The sequence below is a fragment of the Microcaecilia unicolor genome, chromosome 13 (assembly GCF_901765095.1).
Source record: "Microcaecilia unicolor chromosome 13, aMicUni1.1, whole genome shotgun sequence".
Taxonomy (NCBI): Eukaryota; Metazoa; Chordata; class Amphibia; order Gymnophiona; family Siphonopidae; genus Microcaecilia; species Microcaecilia unicolor.
The window spans coordinates 40005121-40030134 of record NC_044043.1 but is presented as its reverse complement, the minus strand read 5'-3'; the positions used below and the strand labels follow the sequence as shown (position 1 = coordinate 40030134).

The 25014-nt window shown below is 44.9% G+C and overlaps 1 protein-coding gene across 1 annotated transcript in view; it reads right to left on the bottom strand.

The window, feature by feature from the left end:
• Nucleotides 1-25014, bottom strand: part of CAMKK1 (calcium/calmodulin dependent protein kinase kinase 1) — a 177747-nt gene that overhangs the window by 86601 nt on the left and 66132 nt on the right. The window contains exons 7-8 of the mRNA XM_030222611.1: nt 23069-23105; nt 9271-9292 (exon numbers count right to left, since the gene is read on the bottom strand). Of these exons, the coding sequence (XP_030078471.1) occupies nt 9271-9292; nt 23069-23105 (59 nt within the window). The remainder of the gene's footprint in view (nt 1-9270; nt 9293-23068; nt 23106-25014) is intronic.

Below are 25014 nucleotides of genomic sequence, written 5' to 3'. Positions count from 1 at the left end.
TCTGGGAGGGGCTATGGATTGATCAGCTATGATTAATGGAAAGAAAATTATCAGGTATGATTATACATAATTTTACCTTCCATATCATCAAGCTGATCAATCCATAGACTGGTGGGATGTACCGAAGCAGTACTCACCCAGGGCGGGACATTGAAATCCCTGACCTCAACACTGAAGCTCCAAACCGGGCCTCCGCCCGTGCAGCCACCGTCAAACGGTAATGCTTGGAGAATGTATGAGCCGAAGCCCAAGTTGCCGCCTTGCATATCTCTTCCAAGGAGACGGATCCGGCCTCTGCCATCGAGGCCGCCTGAGCTCTCGTGGAGTGAGCCTTCAGCTGGATAGGCGGCACCTTCCTTGCGGCCACATAAGCCGCTGCAATGGTTTCCTTGACCCATCTTGCCACTGTAGGCTTAGCAGCCTGCAGACCCCTACGAGGACCTGCAAACAGGACAAACAGATGATCCGATTTCCGGAAATCATTGGTCACTTCCAAGTATCTGAAGATGACTCGCCTCACATCCAGATATTTAAGAGCAGAGTACTCCTCTGGGTAGTCCTCCCTACGAAAGGAAGGGAGACAGAGCTGCTGATTCACATGGAAGCGAGAAACAATCTTGGGCAGAAAGGAAGGCACTGTGCGAATAGTCACTCCTGCCTCAGTGAACTGCAGAAAAGGCTCTCGACAAGAGAGCGCCTGGAGCTCGGAAACTCTTCTGGCTGAAGGGATAGCCACCAAAAAGACTGCTTTCCACGTCAGGTCTTTCAGAGATGCCCTTGACAAGGGTTCAAAAGGCGGCTTCTGCAATACTCTTAGCACCAGGTTGATATTCCACGCAGGCACCACTGAGTGCAGAGGAGGGCGCAGGTGATTAACTCCCTGAGAAAGCGCACCACATCTGGCTGCGAAGCCAGGGAAGCACCCTTCAGGCGGCCCCTGAAGCAAGCCAGAGCCGCCACCTGGACTTTAAGGGAACTGAGCGACAGGCCTTTCTCCAGACCTTCTTGCAGGAACGCCAACACTGAAGAAATTGGAGCAGTGAAGGGAGAAAGTGAGCCTGCTTCACACCACGCTGCAAAGATACGCCAAACCCTGGCGTAAGCAGTAGAAGTAGAGCGCTTCCTCGCTCTTAGCATAGTGGCGATGACCTTGTCTGAGAATCCCTTCTTCCTCAGACGCTGTCGCTCAATAGCCAGGCCTTAAGACCAAAGGGGGAGGGATCCTCCATCACCACGGGACCCTGATGTAACAGGCCCTGCTCCACTGACAGCCGCAGAGGATCGTCGACTGAGAGCCTGATCAAGTCCGCATACCAGGGACGTCTGGGCCAATCCGGACCCACCAGGATTACCCTGCCGGGATGCTTGCCACCCGGTCTAGCACCCTGCCCAACATGGGCCAGGGCGGGAACACATAGAGGAGCTCTTGTGTCGGCCACTGTTGGAGAAGAGCATCTACTCCCAGGGATCGAGGGTCCCGTCCTCTGCTGAAAAAGCGCGGCACTTGGTAACTGGCCGATGACGCCATCAGATCTAGGCTCGGCTGGCCCCAGCGCTTCGTGATGTCCAAGAACGCCTGAGCAGATAGTTGCCACTCTCCGGGCTCCAAGGTATGGCGACTGAGAAAGACCGCCTTGACATTCGTGACCCCGGCAATGTGGGCCGCTGAAAGCTGCTCCAGGTTCGCTTCCGCCCACTGGCATAGATTCATGGCCTCCTTGGCTAGAGGGGCGCTCTTGGTACCTCCCTGGCGGTAGACATAGGCCACAGCCGTGGCATTGTCCGACAGGACCCGTACTGGCTTCAAGACCAGTACCGGGATGAACTCCAAAAGCGCCAACCGAATGGCTCTGAGTTCCAGGAGGTTGATAGACCACTTTGCCTCTGCAGGAGACCAGAGCCCCTGCGCTGTCCTTCCCAAACAGTGGGCTCCCCAGCCCGACAAAGAGGCGTCCGTCGTGACGACAATCCACTCTGGGGTCACCAGAGGCATTCCTGCAGACAACTTGACTGTCTGCAGCCACCAGCTCAGCGCCTTGCGCACTGCTGGGTCCAAGGGAAGGCGCACAGCATAATCCTCCGACAACGGAGTCCAGCGCTGCAGCAGAGAGAGTATAGTGGTCTCATATGAGCCCTGGCCCAGGGCACTACTTCCATCGTGGCCGGCATAGAGCCCAACAGCTGCACATAGTCCCAAGCCCGAAGAGGAGAGGCTACTAGGAACTAGTCCACCTGAGCCTGATTGTCTGGCAGGGACACTCTGCCCACTTGGGTGTCGAATCGAACTCCCAGATACTCCAGGGACTGAGTCGGGCGCAGCTGGCTCTTCTTCTTCCAGTTGATGATCCATCCCAGGGAGCTCAAAAGAGCAACTACCTGGTCCACAGCTTTGCCGCACTCTGCATAAGAGGGGCTCGGATCAACCAGTCGTCCAGATAAGGATGGACTTGTACTCCTGCCTTTTGCAGGAAGGCCGCTATGACCACCATTACTTTGGAAAAGGTCCGCGGAGCAGTAGCCAACCCAAAAGGGAGGGCTCTGAACTGGAAGTGTCGTCCCAGGACTGCAAAACGCAGGATGAGGCCAGATGGGAATATGCAGGTACGCTTCCTTGATGTCCAAGGAAGCCAAGAACTCTCCTGCCTTCACTGCCGCTATAACAGAGTGGAGAGTCTCCATGCAAAAGTGCCGCACTTTCAAGGCCCGATTGACCCCTTTGAGGTCGAGGAAAGGCCGGACAAAACCTCCTTTCTTTGGTACCACAAAGTAAATGGAGTAACGTCCCTTGCCAATCTGATTTTCTGGCACCGGAACGACCGCACCCCGGCGGATCAGGTTGTCCAAGGTCTGCTGCACTGCCACAGCTTTGACCGGAGACTTGCAGGGAGAGAGTACAAACCCGTCTCTTAAGGGTCGGCAGAACTCTAGCTTGTAGCCGTCTCTGATGACTTCCAGCACCCAAGCGTCTGAAGTTATTGTGGTCCACTCGCCCAGAAACGAGGCCAGCCGTCCTCCAATCTGCACTGGGGCGTGGACCAAGGCCCCGTCATTGGGTACGAGACCCTGGGGGAGGACCGGAGGGAGCACCTCCGGGACGGCGGTCTCTGCGAAAGGAATGCTGCTTGGGGGAGAAATTCCTCTTGAAGGAAGAGGGGGCAGAGGAACCCGACTTGCCCGGGCGGTACCGACGGGCTTCCTGCAACCGTCCTCTGGAGGTACCGGGACGAGTACTAGCCCGAGCCCTGACCTCTGGTAATTTCTTGCCCTTAGACGTGCCGAGATCGGTCACGATTTTGTCCAGCTCGACCCCAAAGAGCAGCTTGCCTTTAAAAGGCAATCTAGCCAGGCGGGATTTAGAGGCGTGGTCAGCAGACCAATGTTTCAGCCAAAGCCACCGCCACGCAGAGACTGTCTGAGCCATGCCTTTAGCTGAGGCTCTCAAGACATCATACAGCAAGTCTGCCAAATAGGCTAAGCCCGATTCCAGGGCCGGCCAATCAGCCCTCAAGGAAAGATCCGAGGGGGAAGCCCGCTGCACCATAGTCAGGCACGCCCTGGCCACATAGGAGCCGCAAACTGAGGCCTGCAAACTTAAAGCAGCTGCCTCAAAGGACGACCTTAAGGCCGCCTCCAATCTTCTGTCTTGGGCGTCCTTTAGGGCCGTGCCACCTTCCACCAGCAACGCCGTTTTCTTAGTCACCGCAGTGATTAAAGAATCCACGGTAGGCCACAGATAGGCCTCACGTTCACTCACAGCCACAGGATAGAGGCGGGACATAGCCCTAGCCACTTTAAGGCTCGTTTCCGGGACATCCCATTGAGCCGAAATTAAGGTGTGCATGGCATCATGCACGTGGAAGGTTCTAGGCGGGCGCTTCGTCCCCAGCATAATGGCAGAGCCAACAGGGGCTGAGGGAGAGACGTCCTCCGGAGAGGAAACTTCAAAGTGTCCATGGCCTGTAACAACAGGTTGGGCAAATCCTCTGGGCTAAAAAGCCGCGCTGCAGAGGGGTCATCCGCTCCATCCGAGCGGGGATCCGTCTCCTCCAAGGAATCCGCAAAGGACCGTTGGGAGACCTCAGACACGCTGCCCTCATCTACATCGGAGGAGACAAGTCCTCCAAGGCCTGAAAATCAACCCGAGGGCGTTTACCTCTGGGAACCTCAACCTCTTTACCAGAAGAGGGAGCAGGGGCAGCGTTTTGCCTGAGGAAAGCCTGATGCAGCAGCAAAACAAACTCGGGGGAGAAACCCCCCAGACTGTGCACTTCCGCAGCCTGGGCAACAGCCCTAGACGCACTCTCAACCGGCGCTCGCAAGAGCGGGGGAGAGACATGCTGCGCATCCAAAATAGCGTCCGGCGCGACACTCCACGAAGGAGCCGCGCGGGAAGAACGGCGCTTAACTTTAGCCGCTTTTGTGCCGTCGCCCAAATTAAGGGCGTTCATGGCATTAATGTCTCCAACCTCAAGGGCGGCCCACGAAGAAGCCGTCCGAGCCGCGTGGCCGGCCAAGATGGCGGAGGCGAGGAGCGGGGGATGGGCGTTTATGGCGGGAAAAACCGCCGCGCCGGAGGAAGGACCGGGACATTCATCGGTCACGAAACTGTCACCCAACAAGGGCGAATCAGGCTTTAATACCCCCGCATCCCCTCTAGAAGCGCTCCAGCGATCCGGGGAGCGACCCTTTGCGCCCTCGCCCTCCGACGCCATATGCCACGAGGAGAAGAATCGGGGAACCCCCTGCCCGCTATAAAAAGGTAAAATTACCTGCTTGCCGCTCCGAGCTGTAACGAACTGGTGTCCCAGTGAGTAGCTGCAATGAACGTTTAAATAAACGTCGAAATAAACGCCTTTAAAGACGTTTAAATTTTTTTTTTTTTTAACGGAGCCAGCGGGAGGGGGGAGAAAAGGAGGGACCTGGCACCACCAGGTTTGCACTTGCTCAAAAGAGCCCTCAACCCCAGGCCTCAACAAAACCTAAGGATTAGGCTTGGAGGCCTAGCCAGAGCTGCTGCTGTGTGTGACCACCACCTGCTGAGATAGAGAACATACTGGGGAGTTTCCGGCAGCACATGACCACATATAGGGAGGCAAAAGTTTGCTCTCTATCTCCACCTGCTGGTAGATGGACACAACCCACCAGTCTATGGATTGATCAGCTTGATGATATGGAAGTGCATGATTAATTAGCAGTATGTGTACACATTACTGGGCAAATGATGCAGAAAGGGGTTCAGAGTGGCTCATGCAGTAGACATCAGAGAACAGCATATTAAAATGAACGGTAACTAGGCTTTTAGCTATTCCACCCCGATGCAGAGAAGTACACAAAAGATTTTAAGGTGAGCACAATGTGAGAAATTTTCTCCAGGTCTTAGGTGGGATAGAGGGTCATTTTCGATATGACGTCTAAGTTTGATTTTGGATGTTTTGCACAAAATGTCCAAAATCCAAATAGGAGAGAAGGTCATTTTCAGAAAAGAAAAACATCTATCTTTTTTTTTTTTTTTTTAAATACTGTTTTGAACAAGTTTTTAAGCTTTGGACGTTTTTTTTTTTTTTTAGTCCATTTTCAAAAAAAACAAAAAAAAAAACCCTGAATAAGTGCAAAACGTAGAGATTCATGCCATTGGGATGTAGGAGGAGCCAGCATTTTTAGTAGCCTGGTCCCGCAGACATCACAGGAGAGGAATGGGACACCCTAGAGGGCACTTCATAAAAATGCTCCCAGGTATACATCTCACCTTTGCTCCCTTATCTTGACCCCTGAGCCCTTCAAAATCCATCCAAAACCCACTACCCCCCACTACAATAGCCTTTATGGGTGAAGGGGGCACCTATATAGAAACATGACAGCACATTAGGGCCAAATGGCCCATCTAGTCTGCCCTTCCTCGGTAACCACTAATGCCTCCTTTTCCTAAGGGATCCCACATGCCTGTCCCACGCTTCCTTAAATTCTGACACAGTCTTCATCTCCACTACCTCCAACCTCCATTCCACGCATCCACCACCCTTTCCATGAAGGAGTATTTTCTTAGATTCCTCCTAAGCGTATTTCCTCTCAACTTCTTCCTATGTCTTCTCATTCCAGGGTTTTCCTTCATTTGAAAAAGGCTCGCCTCCTGTACATTGATGCCACTGAGGTATTTAAACGTCTATCATATTCTCATGTTGAGGTTTATAAGCCTTTCCCTATATGTTTTATGAAGGAGATCGCTTACCAATTTTGTATCCGCCCTCTAGACTGACTCCATCCTGTTTATATCATTCTGTAGTTTTGGTGACTTTGGGAGGGGTCACAGTTTCCATCACAAGTATGACAGGTAGAGGGAGATAGAGACCCAAGTCCCCCACTCCACAGTGTACTGCATGCTACTTTAATAAACCTGACTTTAATATCTGAGGCTGTCATAGAGGTCGGTAAGTCACATTTTTATTCACATTTTTGGGGGTGGGAGGGGGGGGGGGGGTCAGTGACCACTGGATGGGTTGTTGGGGGGGCCACCTCTAATCCTCTCCAGTGGTCATCTGGCCATTTAGGGCACCTTTTATGCCTTACTTGTTATAAAAACAGGTCTAGCTCAAAACGTCTTAGCTTTAGTCCTGGACGGTTTGGTTTTGTTCCATTATGGCTGAAAAATGTCCAAGTCTTAGGAACACCCAAATTCCACCCTTAACATACCCCTGATATGTCCCCTTGAGATTTGGACGCACTGCAGAAGGACAGCATGGAAAAATGTCTGAAAAACCGGTTTCAAAAATACCGATTTGGACATTTTTGTGAGAAAAAGGTCCAAATGCTGCTTCATGTCACTTTTTAGATGTTTTTCCTCTTTCAAAAATGAGCCCCATAGAAGGGTTTAGGGCCAGCTCAAGGGAATGTGGCACCCTGGACTAACATTTGGTTCGGTGCCTGGTGACCCATATCAGCATGCACCCCCTGTCTACCTTTAAGTGTGGTTGTCCTCTCCCAAGCACTGACAGCGTTGCACCAATCGCTACCCGCACCAGCCCCTAAGGAAACAGGACGTTACGTCAAAGTGGTGCAGAGGGAAGACGCCGGGGCTGGTGCAAGTAGTGTTAGATGCAGTGCTGCCGGTGGTCAGGAGGGGTCAACCAAAAGTAGACTAGGGGAGGGCAGCAGAGAGTGTGTATGTGTGTGTGTGGGGGGGTTGCCAGAACCAGGGATGGAGGTTTTGGCTGCTGCAGGGGAGCAGATGAGACAGGTTTTTGGTGCTCTTGAGGTTTGGCACTTTGAGCCAGTGCCTCACCTGGTCCATGCCTTGAGCCAGCCCTGAAGGGTTAAAATCAGGACAGAAAAGCTAATAGCTCCTCCCCCCAAACTTCTTAGATGACCCTACCCCAATCCTCTGATCTCTCTCCCATCCACCAACTCCCAAAATAGAAAAAAATATCCCTGGTGTCTCAGTGGCAATCCCCCTCCATCCCGCCCCACAAACATATTTTCCTGGTGTCTAGTGGCCCCCCCCATCCCCCAGCATACCTTCAAGAACAGGCAGGAATAATGTCCACTCATTCCTGCCTCCATACCGCCATCTTGGACAATGGCTTGCCTGCTGCATTCTGGGGTGCATTGTGCAGGGTCAGTCTGTCAAATATGCTTGTACCTAGCACTATGGAGGGTTAAGTGATTTGCCCATGGTCACAGAGAGTATCAGTGGGATTTGAACCCTGGCTTTCCTGCTTCTCAACCTACTGCTCTAACCACTAACCTAAGCTTCTACTCCCTATCACAGCTTTCCTGGCTCAGTAGTTTGTGTCCTTGAAGGTGAAGATTTTCTGAGCTTTACACCCTTGTTGTCCTCTTCACATTAGCATCGGGAAATATTTCACATCCATTGTGTAGCAATCGCAGCCATTTCTGCTACTGAAAAAAGCCCAACTCAAAACTGAAGTGAGAAGACCCAGCTACACTTTTTTACGACAAGCACCTCAAGTGTGCCTAGTTAAGCTTAGAATAACAAATGAAATATCCTCTTAGGCTTCCACAGCTGGCGTTATAATTGATGCAGTTGTCTGGTCTTGCTGCATCTGAGAAGTGGAACCAAAGTTTCAGCCATCGTGCTGTGGATTTCTGAAGAAAGCCACAACATGATGGCTAAAACGCTAGGTTTAAAATATTCCATGCCTACCGTGTCATATACAACATTTCAGGCTGGCTGAGATCTCACTGCTGACAAATCTCAGTGACAATTGAACAGACTGGTGCTACACAGAATATAATATGAATAAAACATGAAATATTTCAGCAGGCGAATGTGACTTTCACTGCTCAGCACCAGGAAACAAACAGGTCGCTATTCAGCCCACATGGTCAGCGATCTTAAAGGTGCTGACCACCATGGGCAGAAAATAACCCAGATATTCAATGCAAATATCCGTGTCTAGGTTGGTCACCAGAAATTATCTGGGTGCCCTGATAGCTGGCTGAATAAAGATAGGACAGCCTTTTTGTGTACTAAATTCATCCAGGCACTTAGGAGGTCTTTTACAAAGGCGTGGTAGCCACCAGTTCCAAATAATACTAAATGTGTTCCAGAGTTACAGGTAGCATGCCAGACTTTATTTCTTTCTCATCTAGGAGTTGATTGCTGTGCATAAGGCTTCTGTTCTACTCTTTGTTTCAGTAGTTTGAGATTTTTCTGCCAGGCTCTTCTAAAGTGACCTAAACTGGCCAATCAGAGACAATATGCAGTGATGCACTTCATATGTTCTTATGATTAATATTAGGTAATAGATATGGACAACCCAATTAGATCACAGAGATTAGCTATCTGATAAATATATTACTTTGTTAATGTTGTACTATGTAAGCCGCATTGAACCTGCTAATGAGTGGGAAAGTGCGGGGTATAAGCGTTACAAATAATAATAATAATTTTTAGCACACACTAATGATTAGCGTGTGCTAAATGCTAGAGACGCTCATAGGAATATATGGACATCTCTAGCATTTAGCGCACGCTTATTTTTAGCATGCGCTAAAAACGCTAGCGCACCTTTGTAAAAGGCCCACATAATTAACGATCTGAAAATCACTCTGCCCAGACTCTGTCCCTGGACCACTCCACTATTAAATGGATAGCGTCAAGGCAGTCTCCCCAGATGTTCAGTGGCAATGCCTGGTTATGTGTTGCTGAAAATCTGGGGATCAACCAGCCAGCAAGATTTAAATGGGCAGGAGGTGGACATCAGTATTGTACCCAGAAAAAACATGAAAAGATTATTTTTTTGGATAACTTACCCCCTGCGCATCAGGTCAAACACTGAAAGAAAGGGAAAACATGTATGACAATTAGTGCATCATAGCATAGCATCACTGTCGAGCACCAGATCATTTTGTTCAATTGCTTCTCGTGATTTGAAGCCCTCATGGCCAAGGTGTCAAACATGGACTTGTTTAACAGAAACAGAAGACTGCGCAGCCGCATTGCTGATCTGCAAAGGTAGGCTTCTACATGGAATGTTGCTAGTGGAGGAGTAGCCTAGTGGTTAGTGCAGTGGGCTTTGATTCTGGGGAACTGGGTTCGATTCTCACAGCAGCTCCTTGTGACTCTGGGCAAGTCACGTAACCATCCATTGCCCCAGGTATAAATAAGTACCTGTATATACCATGTAAACCACTTTGCATGTAGGTGCAAAAAAAAAAAAAAACAACATACAGACAGGTGGTATGTCAAGTGCCCTTTCACTTGGTTCTGCAAGCCCTCATGTTTTTAAACATAGGAGCCTGTTTACTAATGTATGATAAATTTTCAAACTTACTACAAGATTAAATGAAAAAAATGAATGCGCTGGAAGTGCAAGGGATGTGCAGTAACTGTTGTAGGCGTGCCCAACATGTCTCTGGCTGTTATCACACAGAAACATTTTTCAGTTCTTCCAAATTGTGCATGCAACTTGTTTAACAAGCCAATCGGCACTGATAATTGGCCACTAACAAGCAATTATCAGCACTAATTGGCACTAATTAGAATTTATATGTGCAACTTTCTAAGTGTATTCTGTACAGTGGTGCACGTAAATTCTAATGTACTGATCTCAAAAGTGGGCGTGGCCACAGGAGGGGCATGGGTGGGTCAAGGACGTTCCTGAAAATTATATGCACTGTTCTAGAATATTCCCGATCTGCGCCTAACTTAGGAACAGACATTTACACCAGGTTTTAGTTGGCATAAATAGTCAAGCTTAAATTTTAGTCGTGGGAACGGGTGCTGCATGTATTCCATAAACCGCGCCTAACTTAAGGTGAGGTTTATAGAACAGTGCTAAGCATGGATTTTTTAGGTGCCATATATAGAATCTGGTCCTAAGTGTATTTCTAATTAGCAAAGATGGACTTACCCCCTAATTCTATAAACTTGTGCGCTCAATTTTACACTTAGCATATGCAAATTATAGAATACTGTCAGTTGCAAATGTAACTTAGAATTAGCTGCTAATTGGGATTAACTACCAATTCTTGGCTACAATTGGTGTTAATTGGCATTAATTAGCAGTTGTGTGTATAATTGCTCTTAACTGGGATTCTACAAATTGCATGCACAAATTCCATGTCATGCAACTGCAAGGGGGCATGAACCTGGGGAGGGGTGCATGAGCAGGTGAGGATTAGCAGTTGTGCGCCTATATTTAGGCATGCAACTGTGGACCGACACTAGTATTCTATAATGCCAACTGAACGAGCAATTAACTTTATAGAATTCATGCTTTGTGTGCATCATCCCAGTGCCTAACTTTAGGCGATCTAGAGAGAGCTACTCCCTTAACGTTTTCTCTTGAGGCGGTAACTGTACCCATGCTAAATGCACAAATGATAGCGTGCAGTAAAGTACAATGTGCAGTCCACGCCCATTCTCTACCCATAACCCACTCACTTCTTGCCTTCTAACACAGCATGCAGGTAGCGCATAAATTAGTGCGTGCTGTCGTACCAGGACGGGAACAGTCACCACACTTATGAGCTAACAGCATATGTTAATTCACACATTAACTTCTTAGCATATTGTTGTAAACAGGTCTCATAATTTCAGGTAAATGAAAGCACCCTGCTTGATCACCAAAATGGTTGGTCTGTACCACCAAAATACAAACAGCTTATGGGCCCTAAAGTTGACAAATGATTTTATTTATTTTGTATAACATTGTGATGTTTCCTTCACTGAAGTCTATCCTCAGATGTGTTATTTTACTGTAAGCCCCAGTGATTAGTAATTAATTCTCATTGCTTAAAATGGAACCTGTGCTTAAATAACATGAGTTAGTAGTAAAATAACATGTTTTAATGGTAGCCCATGTTGATAACCTCCCCCTTTAATTAAATGTAGCAATGTAATAAAAGGAGCCAAGTATAGGGCAATCAAGCCATTGTGACATCACTGATGAGGTTGGCTCTTAGGCATTGGTGGAATGAGGCATTATGACATCACAATATCAGCACTAGTTACCAGAGACTGAAACTCTTCACACTAAGGGGGAAAGTTATTAATGTGGGCTACTGTTAAGACCAAAGAGGTGTCACAGCTCTGCTGTGACTCCCACCCTGACACACCTTTTTCCCTCTTGGCAGGTCCTGCGTTGCTCTGGGCTTGCGGCTGGTATTTGTCAGACCTTGTGTTTTTCCTGCATGCCGGACATCTAGCACGCACACACGTGCCAAGGAGCTGCCCTTATCAGGGCTGCGTGCAAGAGTTCTGGGTGACCTGGAGGGTCCACTTCCAGCCTTGGGGGTATTAGTGGGCAGTGCATGCCCTTCCTTTGGGGCGTTCGCAAGGGCTTCTGATCTTCAAGAGCCTGTGCCTTGCCTCGTGTATCTCCAGTGCATTTTTTCTAGCAAAAAAGGTGCCAGTACTCAAATGCCAGGCCACTCTTCAGGGGTGGGGTGATCACTGAGGGACCCACCCCACAATAGCCAGGCCCCCTGCAACCAGTCATAGAATCTATGACAAGGCAGAATTGGTGTGTAGAGACTGAACTTTTTCATTAAAACTTGGGGGACCATGGATCAATTTTAGCAGACAATGGAAAAGGTGCCGGTACTCAGTACCCCCCAAGTAGCCCCTCAAAAAAAGCCCTGTGTATCTTCCAGTCAAGCCTTGCCTGCTTTGTTCCAGTTCTAGCTTTCTCTTGCCTGCCTTGTCCCAGCCTTGCCTGTTTCCAGCTGCTGCCTTGCTTTATCTTCAAGTTCCAGCTGTGTCTTGTCTCCAAGTTCCAATCCAGCCTTGTCTTCAAGTTCCTGCCTTGCCTGCCGTGTCTCGTCTCTGTTCTGTCTGTCTTATCTTGCCCGGTCTTTCCTTGCCTTATCTGGATCCAGTTCTAGCCCTGTTTGCCTTGCCTTGTCTGGGTCCATTTCCAACCTTGTCTGTCTTGTCTCACCTAGCCTTGTTTGTCTTGTTCTGCTTATCCCTGTCAGCCTAGTCCTGCCTGCCTTGTCTTCAGTTAAGTCCTGCCTAGTACTTTGTCTAGTGCTATGCCTAACCCAAGTGACTCGCCTGCCATAACCGGAGTCCGACTATGGTCCAAGGGCTCACTTCCCCTGAGTCTGTGACAGGAGGTTAGAATGAGACAGGAGACGGCACGAGTCCATCTGTCCCATTATGTGGGCAGAAGCCAGTAGGTGGAGCTTGCCGGCATTTTAGTTCACTCAAAACAATAGCAAACGCTACTGAAAATAGCAAACGTTTATTAAAAAATAACGGACTGCCTATGCATGGTCCTGTAAAAAGTCTAAAGCTATTCCAGTTGGACAGGCGGTGCATTAAAATGTGGAGAATAAAAGATTTTTTTTTACTTATTTGACAGCTTTTTTATTTGTTTGAAAGCTTCCCATATCTAGACATATATCATGAAATAAAATTGAATATCACTAAAACAGCTTAAAAAATTATTGTAGCTGGTAGAAGCAGCAGTAATAAACTCTGTATTTTGTGCTAATTTTTCTACACTGTACTATAGAATACAGAAATACATGGCCAAATTTAAGTGAGGATTTCCTAATGGGATCATCTTAACTGTCGTTCTAATTTGCCTTGGGAAGACTGGTGTATAAAGATGGAATATACTGAAATTAAATGGAAGTAAAACTAAACTCTGCTTTCATTGGGGCACATGGAATTACATCTTCATTTCATCTCATTTGTAGAAGTTTACATTTTAGATACACAAATGAGTTATTATGTTTTGAGCGTGTTTAAGGGAAAAGTGATTTTATAAGGCAAAATGATAAAAATAAATATTTTGTTTCATGCAGATGTCTCATTTGTATAAACGTAACTAAATGGGCTATAAACCCCTAGTGAAAGTACATTGGTTTTCTTATATTTTTTTTTTTTGTGCTGACTTATACTGTGCCAAAACTGAAAACTTTTATCTTTTCTATCTGGTCAATTCTGCACTTAGTATGCAACCTTGGGTGCCTAGAGAATCAAACTGGTTTTGATTCCCACTGCAGCTCCTTGTGACTCTGAGCAAGTCATTTAACCCTCCATTGCCCCAAGTACAAAATAAGCACCTGTATATAATATGTAAACTTTGATCGCAACCACGGAAAGGCAGTATATCAAATCCCATCCTATTTCCCTTTCCATGAGAGAGCTGAAGGATTGCAAATCTGTTCATGGCACACTTTGAATGAACATGATCAGATTCTTCGATCTTTCGGCAGCAAGTGATCTTGTGGTCACATTTTGCTAATGATATATTTTTTTCAATAGGTCAGTTTAAATTTGGTTGAATTTATGTCATTCTGACATTAAATTTACTACGTTCTGTAGTTTAACACAAATTTCTTTCCTTGATCTACATTTACCCCCCCCCCCCTTTACTAAGCTGCATGGGGCAATGTGGGCTGTGCTGGCATTAGTGCACTGCAGTCGCTAGTGCAGCTTAGAAAATAGGGGGGGGGGTAGTTTAGGTAGCAGAAATAATAAAAACAACTGCTTATAGAAAAAGTACAGATAGAAATACTTTTCTTCATTTCTCGAGCTGCCATCCGCAAGCTTTAAAACGAAGTCTGCCTGTTTCCCAGTTTCTCCAATTTAGGAGAATATCTTCAACTCATGAAGACTTTAAAAGGCAATCTGTAGATCTTAACAATAGACTGTTGGCTCTTGGCTATCCAAGATCAGTGGTTCGTCAAGCTTATAAACATGACACTATAATGATAGAAAACTTCTATGTCGAGTAAAATCTTTAACGGCAGATTCTGAGAATAATATCACCTGTGTGTTACAGTACAACAGAAAAGCAAATCACATTTGTTAACTACGTTACCCATGTTCACAGATGGTTAAAAGAACAACTGAGTCCCTCTATACAGATTTAAATTTTACCCCATGCGAAATTACCTTAACAGCATTCACCATTCCAGTGAATGGGCAGGTCTATCCTTTAGAATTTCAAACATGTAGCTTGGAATATATTTTTTATTGCATATGTCCTTGCACTAAAGTTTACATGGGACAAATTTCGCCCTCTTTTAAAATACGTATGGCAGAACTCCGGAGTTCCATACGGAGGTCAAAGCATGAAGCACCTTTGGTTGAACATTGTAAAGACTACAAATGTTGACAAGTGCAAAGTGATGCATGTGGGTAAGAGGAACCCGAATTATAGCTACGTCTTGCAAGGTTCCGCGTTAGGAGTTACGGATCAAGAAAGGGATCTGGGTGTCGTCGTCGATGATACACTGAAACCTTCTGCTCAGTGTGCTGCTGCGGCTAGGAAAGCGAATAGAATGTTGGGTGTTATTAGGAAGGGTATGGAGTCCAGGTGTGCGGATGTTATAATGCCGTTGTATCGCTCCATGGTGCGACCGCACCTGGAGTATTGTGTTCAGTACTGGTCTCCGTATCTCAAAAAAGATATAGTAGAATTGGAAAAGGTACAGCGAAGGGCGACGAAAATGATAGTGGGGATGGGACGACTTTCCTATGAAGAGAGGCTGAGAAGGCTAGGGCTTTTCAGCTTGGAGAAGAGACGGCTGAGGGGAGATATGATAGAAGTGTATAAAATAATGAGTGGAATGGATCGGGTGGATGTGAAGCGACTGTTCACGCTATCCAAAAATACTAGGACTAGAGGGCATGAGTTGAAGCTACAGTGTGGTAAATTTAAAACGAATCGGAGAAAATTTTTCTTCACCCAACGTGTAATTAGACTCTGGAATTCGTTGCCGGAGAACGTGGTACGGGCGGTTAGCTTGACGGAGTTTAAAAAGGGGTTAGATAGATTCCTAAAGGACAAGTCCATAGACCGCTATTAAATGGACTTGGAAAAATTCCACATTTTTAGGTATAACTTGTCTGGAATGTTTTTACGTTTGGGGAGCGTGCCAGGTGCCCTTGACCTGGATTGGCCACTGTCGGTGACAGGATGCTGGGCTAGATGGACCTTTGGTCTTTCCCAGTATGGCACTACTTATGTACTTATGTACTTATGAGGATTTGCACTATTTTGTTTTGGATCATGTTCCGTTGAATCCTTAAGGAGGTAATCACTGATTACTGTTACAGAAAATAACAACAATGGATGTATCTTTTAAAATTGTTACAACTTACTGGACTCAATCATGAGATTAAATGGTTATATTTCTGTTGATTTTTTTTGAAGAATGAACACAAGTTTTTTTAAGACTGACGTTATCGGTATGTTCGGAATGATTAGAAATGCTGACACACCATTTTGTTTAATACAGAGGGAACATTAAGATCAAGAGAACTGAGTTCACAGTAAGTTGTATTGTTCGTTGAAAGAGCATTGAGCTGGATATGTCAGAGAGGAATTTTTGGTACTTTATGATTGGTTATTTTAGAAGGCTCCTGTTTATCCCTGACAAAGCATGATTCTACTGCGAAACACTGGCCTTTGTGGGCAACAGACCTTGACTTGAGTTAAGTTCCATTATTTGACTTTGTTCCCAAATTGTTTGACTTCATATGAACAATTTTGTTTGACAATTCACATGAAGAACAATGTATATATTTTATCATTTATAATTCGTTGGACTATGCAAGAAAGGCTGAACCAATTCAGGTCAGAGGGAGGTTTTTTATGCCAGTGATGGAAATAGTAAGCACGGAGTGCGTGTCATTGAGGTGTCCTTTTACTAAGCTGTGGGAAAAAGGGTGCTGCAGTAGCAGCAGGGGCCATTTTTCCCGCAGTGGGTAACCCCCCCCCCCCCCCCACCAAATGGCCCTGCGGTAAGATTGAGGAGGCGGGTTAGAACTGCGCTATTAAAAAATTTTCTGGAGTGCCAGACATGGCATGCGCTCGAGCCAGAACTACCACTGGCACCTGCATTTGGATGGCGGTAGTTCAAGGATACCGTTTGGTAAACCCGCGTTGGGCTTACCATCGCTTTGTAAAAGGGCCCCTGAGTTTCTGAGGCTTTTTCCTCCCTCGTGTTATAAGCCTGTTGGAGTTAAAGCCATTGCTTTAGCCCTCAAATATGATCCCTAGTTGTCTCTCCCTTTATGAATTTGTAAACGAGGATTTAAAAATTGTTTGAAACACTATATGGTGACATAGGGAGCTATATTTTTATAATCCCCGGGCCCCTAGCCCACTTGTTTGACTGCTTTACTGTACCTAAACAGTCTCTCACCTTCCCTTTTCCATAAAATAACCACCCCTCTGCGCAAAGGCTGCCCTAACTTAAAGCACATAGCTATATGGACAGTGACTGAGTTATTATTATTTTTTATTTATTTATCATTTTACTTAATTACATTCATATTTATCACATAAATGTAAGGAAAAATAGAAATTAATATAAAGGAAAAAGAAAACATTTTCTCTCATCAATATATATTATATAATTGTCCACAATTGGGAGATCCAAGATCAGGAAAAAAATCTCAAAGAAAATAAGAAAAACTCAAAATGGTTAATCTTACAATTCACATTTTCTGAGGGAGGAAGGTTAATTGGTAATTGCAGCCGGTACAGTGGTAACTAAAGGAAGTTGCTGCAGAGGGTTCTTCATCTGTTCTTTCAACTCCACAAACTCTTGTAATTTCTTAGGTTCAACAAATAAGTAATAAGGAAATAAAACACTTACAAGGGAATCGCACTAGGAAGGTCCCACCTAGGGCAATGATTCCTGGCTTAAAAGCCAAGAATTCACGCCTCCTAGTCTGCAATTCCCTTGATATGTCAGGAAATATATTCATCTTTGAACACAAAAAACTATCAGCCATGTGTCGGAAATACAATTTCAAAACATTGTTCCTATCTAAATCAAAGGCGAAAGTCACTAATAATATAACTCTATCTGTAATTTCTGAATTTTCCAAAATGTCAGTTAAGTTCACATCTCTTTTCTCTGATAAAGAAACTTTTAAGGGAAATATAAATCACTTTAGACACCAGAGGGTGACTATCAGAAGGTATCTGCAAAATATCTGAGAAATATTTCTTCAACAGTTCAGTAGCTGATATATAGGATGTTATAGGAAAAGTTATCATTCTCAAGTTATTTTCCCTTAATTGGTTCTCCAGAAATTCCAATTTTTACAAGAAACATGGCTGTCCTTCATTACCAAATTAACTGATTTTCGTAGCGAAACCATTTCCGTAGTCAAAGTCTCTATTTTTATATCTTGGACTTCCACTTTGTTAGATAAGTATTAATATAAATTCTTTAACTCACGTTTATTCCTGAAAATTTTTAAACATCTGAAGAAGAGAGTTATTCACACTCTGCAGCACTTCCCATAGTACATCCATTGTGAAATTATTGGCTTCGATCCAATTTCTCCACAGAAACCGCTCCAGATATCTTCGGGGGGAAGAGCTCACTCTCCAATCCCCCAGTTGGTTTATTATCCGGAGTCGATGCTGCGCCAGGACCTCCTCAGGTCGTGTGGAAATCCTAACCCACTTCGGGCATTTCCACTGTCGACCTCCATAGTGAAGCATTACTGTTCCCGGGTCTTGGAGGGGTCGTGCCAGCAAGGGGACTCAAAGTCACTCACGTTCCACTGAGATTCGGTGAGATTCGGCGATAAAGCCTTGCTGTTCCCCGAAGCAGGAACCGATAGCCCCGACGTTATGACCCCGAATCTCTCCAAAGTAGGCTGAGAAGTGGTGGGAACCCCAGCCGTGTTCGAGGAGGACAACACCAAGGCTTTGCCTTTTCTCTTCCCCATTCTCTGGGGAGCGCGCCTACTTCTTCAGGTATTCTGGTGTAAAACGGGAACTCAACTAACGTACGTCCTCCCTCGACGCCATCTTGGATCCTCCAGTTTGGGACACTCTTTGTCTGGTTTCTCCTCAGAGGCCTGTCTGATATAGGTAACCCTTCAGCATAGCCCTCTGAGTCATTGAAACGTGGAAGCCCCTCCACCCCTACAAGGTGGTGTCCCTTCGGAGGGGACAGTGACTGAATTATCACCACTATCCATAGAGTCTGCAGTGGTCACTGATCTCCACATATATTCAGCACTGCTTGCTATCCAAAACAACAATCCCAATGCACAAAAACGTTTTTGTGAGAGCGTTTAAGTATATACTGCTGGATTCTCTACAGCGCACCTAGGGATCTGTGCCGAAATCCAGGAATATTCTATAACAATGTGTGCAACTTAATTGGCTTAACAAGCTAATCAGAGTCGATAACAGCACTTAACAAGCAATAATTAGCATTTATGATCACAACTCGCGAAGTGTACTCTGTAATGAATTGCACCTAAATTCTAACGTGCACAGTTCAAAAAGGTGTGGTTATGGGTGGGTAAAAGGGCGTTTCGGGGGTATTCCAAAATTTACACGCATAGCTGTAGAATATGGCCCAGTGTGCGTAAATCTAGGCACTGGGATTTACATCGCTGGTGTAAACAGAGGTGCGTAGTTTTAGTTGCTGACATATCAACTAAGCATATCCTATATAAGTGATTTTTTAAAAAAGTGATAGTGAAGCAGCACCACCCACTGGCAGGGCTGGTAAGTGAAGGACTCCGGCTCAGCTTAGAGGGAACAGTGGTCTACATGGTTTGGTTGAGATTTTTCTTTTTAAATCACAGTGATGAATGCGGCAGTTTTGCAATAGTATGACCATGCTCAGGTGCAGCGCAGATTGTCGCAAAACATAGTCTATGTTGGCATGTTGGTCCTGCTTTGTGAAAGCTAAGTATCGAGGGTACATTCTACTAAGCTGCGTAGGCATCTTCATTGCGCCCAACGTATGGCAATTTTGAGTTGCCACCCTGCTACCGTGTGGCCCTTGCAGTAATTTCATTTTTGATGTGTGTCCGCTACGTGCGCTAGAAACTGAGCGATAATCATCATTCTATGCGCATACACGATTACTGCATGGTTAACGCGTGAGACCTTACCGCTAAGTCAATGGCTGGAGGTAAGGTCTGAGACCCAAAAGGAACACGCGCCAATTTTTTGCCATATGTCCATTTTCGGCAAAAATGTTAAAAAGGCTTTTTTTATAGGTGCGCTGAAAAAACGGATCTGCGCTCGCCCAAAACACACGCCTACACTAGCGCAGACCATTTTTTGGCACACCTTAGTGAGAAGGCCCCTGAGCTTTTTCAGTTTAAATTGCTAAATGCTGAATAAGAGTTTTACTTAATTTTGGCTAATAAATTAATTAAAAAATTGACTGATAAAGATTTCAGTGAGCCATGAGAAGTGATCTCATGTGAAACAAATTGCTACTGAGGTCTCAACATTTTTTTTTCTAAAAAAATGTTTGTGTAAATTTTATGTCTAGATATTATATACTTAAGCGCACTGACAAAAATGTTTTTGTGCATTGGGATTGTGGTTGATATATATTGTTATCCAAATAGTGGCACTGAGAATACATAATACATTTAAATGCCTTGGCCAGTGTTGAAAACAAACCTGCTCACTGCAGTGTCTGAATATTGATCCAAATGACTGCAGATGCCTAAACCAGTCTCAAGCCATATTAGTTTGCAAAACAAGGTAAAAAGAGGATTTGGCCTGCACGATTTGCTGTAATTGGACACACAGTTTGGAAGTGCTCAGGCTGAAATGATGTTTCTTAAACACAAAGGAATTAAAGTCAGCCTAGCTCTGACTTTTTCTGCTGCTTTTCTTTGCTCTCTCATTTGTACAAATAATAGTACCATTATGTTCTAATATAATTAAACAATGTTAGAACAATGGGTATTAAAAGACAGATTCCCCACTTATGCAGCAAGTCTCTTTCTCTTTTTTCCCTAAAACTTAATTACACAGGCAATCACTTCCTATTACTTTCACTCTACAATTTCCCTTTGCTGGGATGCAAGAAACACAGAAGTGATTTGCAAGCAGTCCAAAATAGTGGTAGGCCAAATGCAACCATTTATTTTATGATACACATTTGAGATCATCAGTGCTCTCGGGAGATTTCCCAATCAGGGTTGTAGAGTTGGTACACCAAACCTTCGACTCCTCTATTTTTCTACTGTTTGACTTGAACTCCGATTCCTACTGATATCAGGCTTCACATTTTTTGTTCTGGAGCTAAAGTTCTGGTAAATATAAGTTACGTAATGATAAATTTACCATATATTATAAAGTTGTAAGGTATTTTTTTAAGCTGGGGTCGGAGTTGGTACATTTTTACCAACTCCGACTCCACCCAAAATTGCTTACGGCTCCGACTCCACAGCCCTGTTCCTAGCGACCAATCTGGAACTGGTGATATATTAGGTATAATATACATCCACCATTAATAACTGATATCAAACAAAGAAAGAGAAGCATTGCAAGGAAGAAGCAAATGTTCTGCACATATTTATTTGTAATGAAAAAATATACAAAATACTCCCTTATTATTAAATCCTCTCATACATATAAACAAATAATTGAAGCAGGAATGAGATTATCAACATGATCAGTAGAGAACTACACTGAATCAGTTCCACTCGTATCCCAGTAAGAGAACTATGGATATAAGCAATTCAATAGTTATCCAAAGGAACAGATAGATATATATCAATTATTAATGGTGGATGCATATTATATATGATTTGTTTAATTAATTTATGCATATTTAGTTTCCTGTGTTTAGTTTGTTTGTTTAATATTTTGAACACAGATGTATTATATGCTTTTGTCCCCTAGTATTCTTATATATAGTTAGATGTTAGGTGCCATATTTCTTGGGCCGAGAGCCTCTTCTATAAGAACTTTTATGCGTGTGCTTATGGAATACTAGCAAAGTCAGAAGCCACACGCCTACAATTAGGTGCAAACACTTATGCCATACCTACGGCCGTTGTAAATGGGCACATCTTAATGTGGCATTTAAGCACACAACTTAAGTTATCCTTGTAAATGTTATGCTGCCCTGCCAGCACTTATGCATATAAATTATAGAATACCACTGAGTGCCCTGCTGGCATTTTCGCGTGTAAACTGTAGAATACTGCCGAGCTCTCTGTCAGCACTTAGGTTGTAAATGTACATTCACCACGTAAGAGTTAATATTCTATAAATTTAAGCACACAAATGGCGTTTAAATTCAGGCAATTTTTATAGAATTAAGAGAATCGAGGACAATTCTATAATAGGCTTTAATATTTGTATAAATGTTTAGAATACTAACACATATGCACATATGTGCGTACTTATGCACATGTATGTCAGCAAGCCGCCTAAGCGCTATTCTTCAAATACCCCCTTAACTTGCAAGAGAGGTGTACAAAAGAGGGGAAGCACAGACCGGACTTTTGGGGGAGGGGGGTCATTCATGCACATAACTTGCAGAATACTGCCACACTTTGGCGCTCGCGCTTTCACCAGCTCTGTGGTTGGCATAAATGTTAAGCATGTCTATGCACTAGTATTTTATAATGCCCAGGTATAGAACTGATCCCATAGTGATTACCAAAAAAAATAGGGTTGGGTATGGTCATCCGCAGGGCCTGATATACTGCAGTGTAGCATTGCACAGGCACATAAGACACATCTTGGGAAATCTCAACCAAACCATGCACACCACTGTTCCCTCTAAGTCCTCCACCTACAGTCTTGCCAGTGGTGGGCGCTGCTTCACGATCACATTTTCAATAGTGAGGGAAAGGCAAGTTCTGCTGGACTCCAGGAAACACGCCTTTCCCTAGCGGTTGAAAACACAATATTGAAGCACCACCCCCTACTGGTAGTAGTACAGTTGGAGGAATCCCACTCAGAGTGAACAATGATGTACACTTGCTCCCAGAAATATTAACAACTGAAGGTACTATCTCTCTCTGATGCGGGTACGGAGAGTTTGAAGACCGCAAGATGGTCTATGAGAAATGAGGTGGCAGACTAGATGTGCCAACTGCTCCTTACTTGCTGACTTCTGCCGGGCTTTTATGTTTCCATACAGTTAGGCCTCCATTTTATGCAGATTTATCTCCTACATATTCATTGTGGATATCCTGAAAACCTGACCTGTCTCTGGTTCTCGAGGACCGGAGTTGCCTACCCCTAGCCTAGTGGTTAATGCAGTGGAACATGGAATGTTGGCTACTGTTGGAGATTCTGTTGCTACTATTTGAGATTCTACATGGAATGTTAATGTTGCTATTCCATCCATGTAGAAGCCTGCCCTTGCAGATCAGCAACACGGCCGCGCAGGCTTCTGTTTCTGTGAGTCTGACGTCCTGCACAGAATCAGAAGCCTGCGCGGCCGTGTTGCTTCCACGGAATGTTGCCAGTGGAGGAGTAGCCTAGTGCAGAGGTAGGCAATTCCAGTCCTCGAGAGCCGGAGGCAGGTCAGGTTTTCAGGATATCCACAATGAATATGCAGGAGATAGATCTATCTCCTGCATATTCATTGTGGATATCCTGAAAACCTGACCTGCCTCTGGCTCTCGAGGACAGGTTGCCTACCCCTGGGCTAGGGTCTCCAGGAGAGGGTTGAGAACTTAAGCACTGTGATAAGGAACAGAAAACGGTTCAGTGTCTCATTTGGTGATGTCTCTTCCTTTTCCTGTTCATCGTATCCCCCGTGTCAATGTCTGTGTCACAGAGTATAAAACAAAATATAAACAATATATCAGTAAGTCTCAGTTGCATTTACGTACCCATATAAAGATTGTCTTCTGCAGGATCATCCAATACCTGAGCAGCAAGGAGGCAAGAGAAGGATGGCAGAAAAACACGTTTGAGATGTCAAGTTTTGAAACCAGTCAAAAGTAGAGAGAGGGAACAAGGGTTGGGGGGGGGGGGGAGAGGGAGGGAGGTGGGAAGGACAGAGAGAGAAGGAAGAGAAGTAAAAAGTGTAAGAATGTTCAGTGATAAAAGCAAAAGGTTTGATTTATCAAGATTTTCTTGGACTGGTGCGGGATGGGTGGAAACTCTCGATAAATCAGGACTCAAAGTCTTATAGCATTTGCAGTCATATATAAGCCATATGTATGTATGTAGCCTCAATTTTATACATGCTATAATTTTATGCAAAATTATTATTTGTAGTTGTTTGCCCCTTATGAAGATTCTTTGAAACATGGCCATGTCATTCTGATTTTATATAATTTATTTTGTGCAATGAAGACTTTTTTTGATTCTTTCATGGCTGTTTGTTGTTCCTGCTGTTGGATCTGCTGTGTTCCTGTGTCTTGGTTGTGGATCCTTGCCTCCGATACTCCTCATTTTTATAAAACAGGCTCTCAGAACTATCCCGACTAGTGTAAAAATTCCCATGCACCAAGTACACCTGCTCTGATGCCAGTGCAACTGTATGTGTTGATTCTCTATGGACACATGCATGTTTTATAAAATATGAGATGGCTGCAGGTCACAAGTGTCACTGCTGAGGTCAGTGGTACATAAGTAATGCCATACTGGGAAAAGACCAAGGGTCCATCGAGCCCAGCATCCTGTCCATGCCAGCGGCCAATCCAGGCCAAGGGCACCTGGCAAGCTTCCCAAACGTACAAACATTCTATACATGTTATTCCTGGAATTGTGGATTTTTGTTGGATTTGAGATATCCACAGTAAAAGAAGTACCATTGAACTGATAGTTTTATAAAGTATGCATGTACCTTGCAATTCTGCCCAGCTTCACCTGAAGGCCATCCCCAAAAATGTCTACATACGGACTGCATAAAATACACATGTGCATTGTACACAGGCGTGAACCTCTGCAATATTAATCTTCTATGAGTTAAATGGCATTTTACATACTGAAATAGGATTTTGATAAAATTGTCTAGGCCAGTGGTTCCAAAACCTGGTCCTGGAGGCACCCCAGCCAATCAGGTTTTCAGGATACCCACAATAAATATTCATGACAGAGATTTGCATGCAGTGGAGGCAGTGCATGCAAATCTCTCTCATGAATATCTCATGAATATTGATGTAAGAGAATAGGACTAGCATGGCTAAAGCCTTACCAGGAGAATATTGCAGAATAGCTGTTAACTACGTCCTCTCGTTTGTGGTTCCTCCAAATAATACCACTCAGGAGCTGTCTACGCCCAACCAACTTTCCACTCCTACTAAGTAGGCAGCTAAATAATAATTAAATCCACCCCTTCCACATCCTTGGGAAGCTGCACAGTAATCAGTTTAATCCATAGTACCTGTGGAAGAGTAGCCTAGAGGTTAGTGCAGTGGACTTTGATCCTGGGGAACTGGGTTCAATTCCCACTGCAGCTCCTTGTGACTCTGGCCAAGTCACTTAACCCTCCATTGCCCCTGGTACAAAATAAGTACCTGAATATATGTAAACCACTTTGAATGTAGTTGCAAAATACCACAGAAAGGCGGTATATCAAGTCCCATTTCCCTTTCCCTATTTGAGATTCTAGATGGAATGTTGCTACTATTGGAGATTCTACATGGAATGTTGCTATTCCACTAGCAACATTCCATGTAGAAGCCTGCCCTTGCAGATCAGCAACGTGGCCGCGCAGGATTCTGTTTCTGTGAGTCGTACGTGCAGGACGTCAGACTCACAGAAACAGAAGCCTGCGCTGCCGCATTGCTGATCTGCAAGGGCAGGCTTCTACAGGGAATGTTGCTAG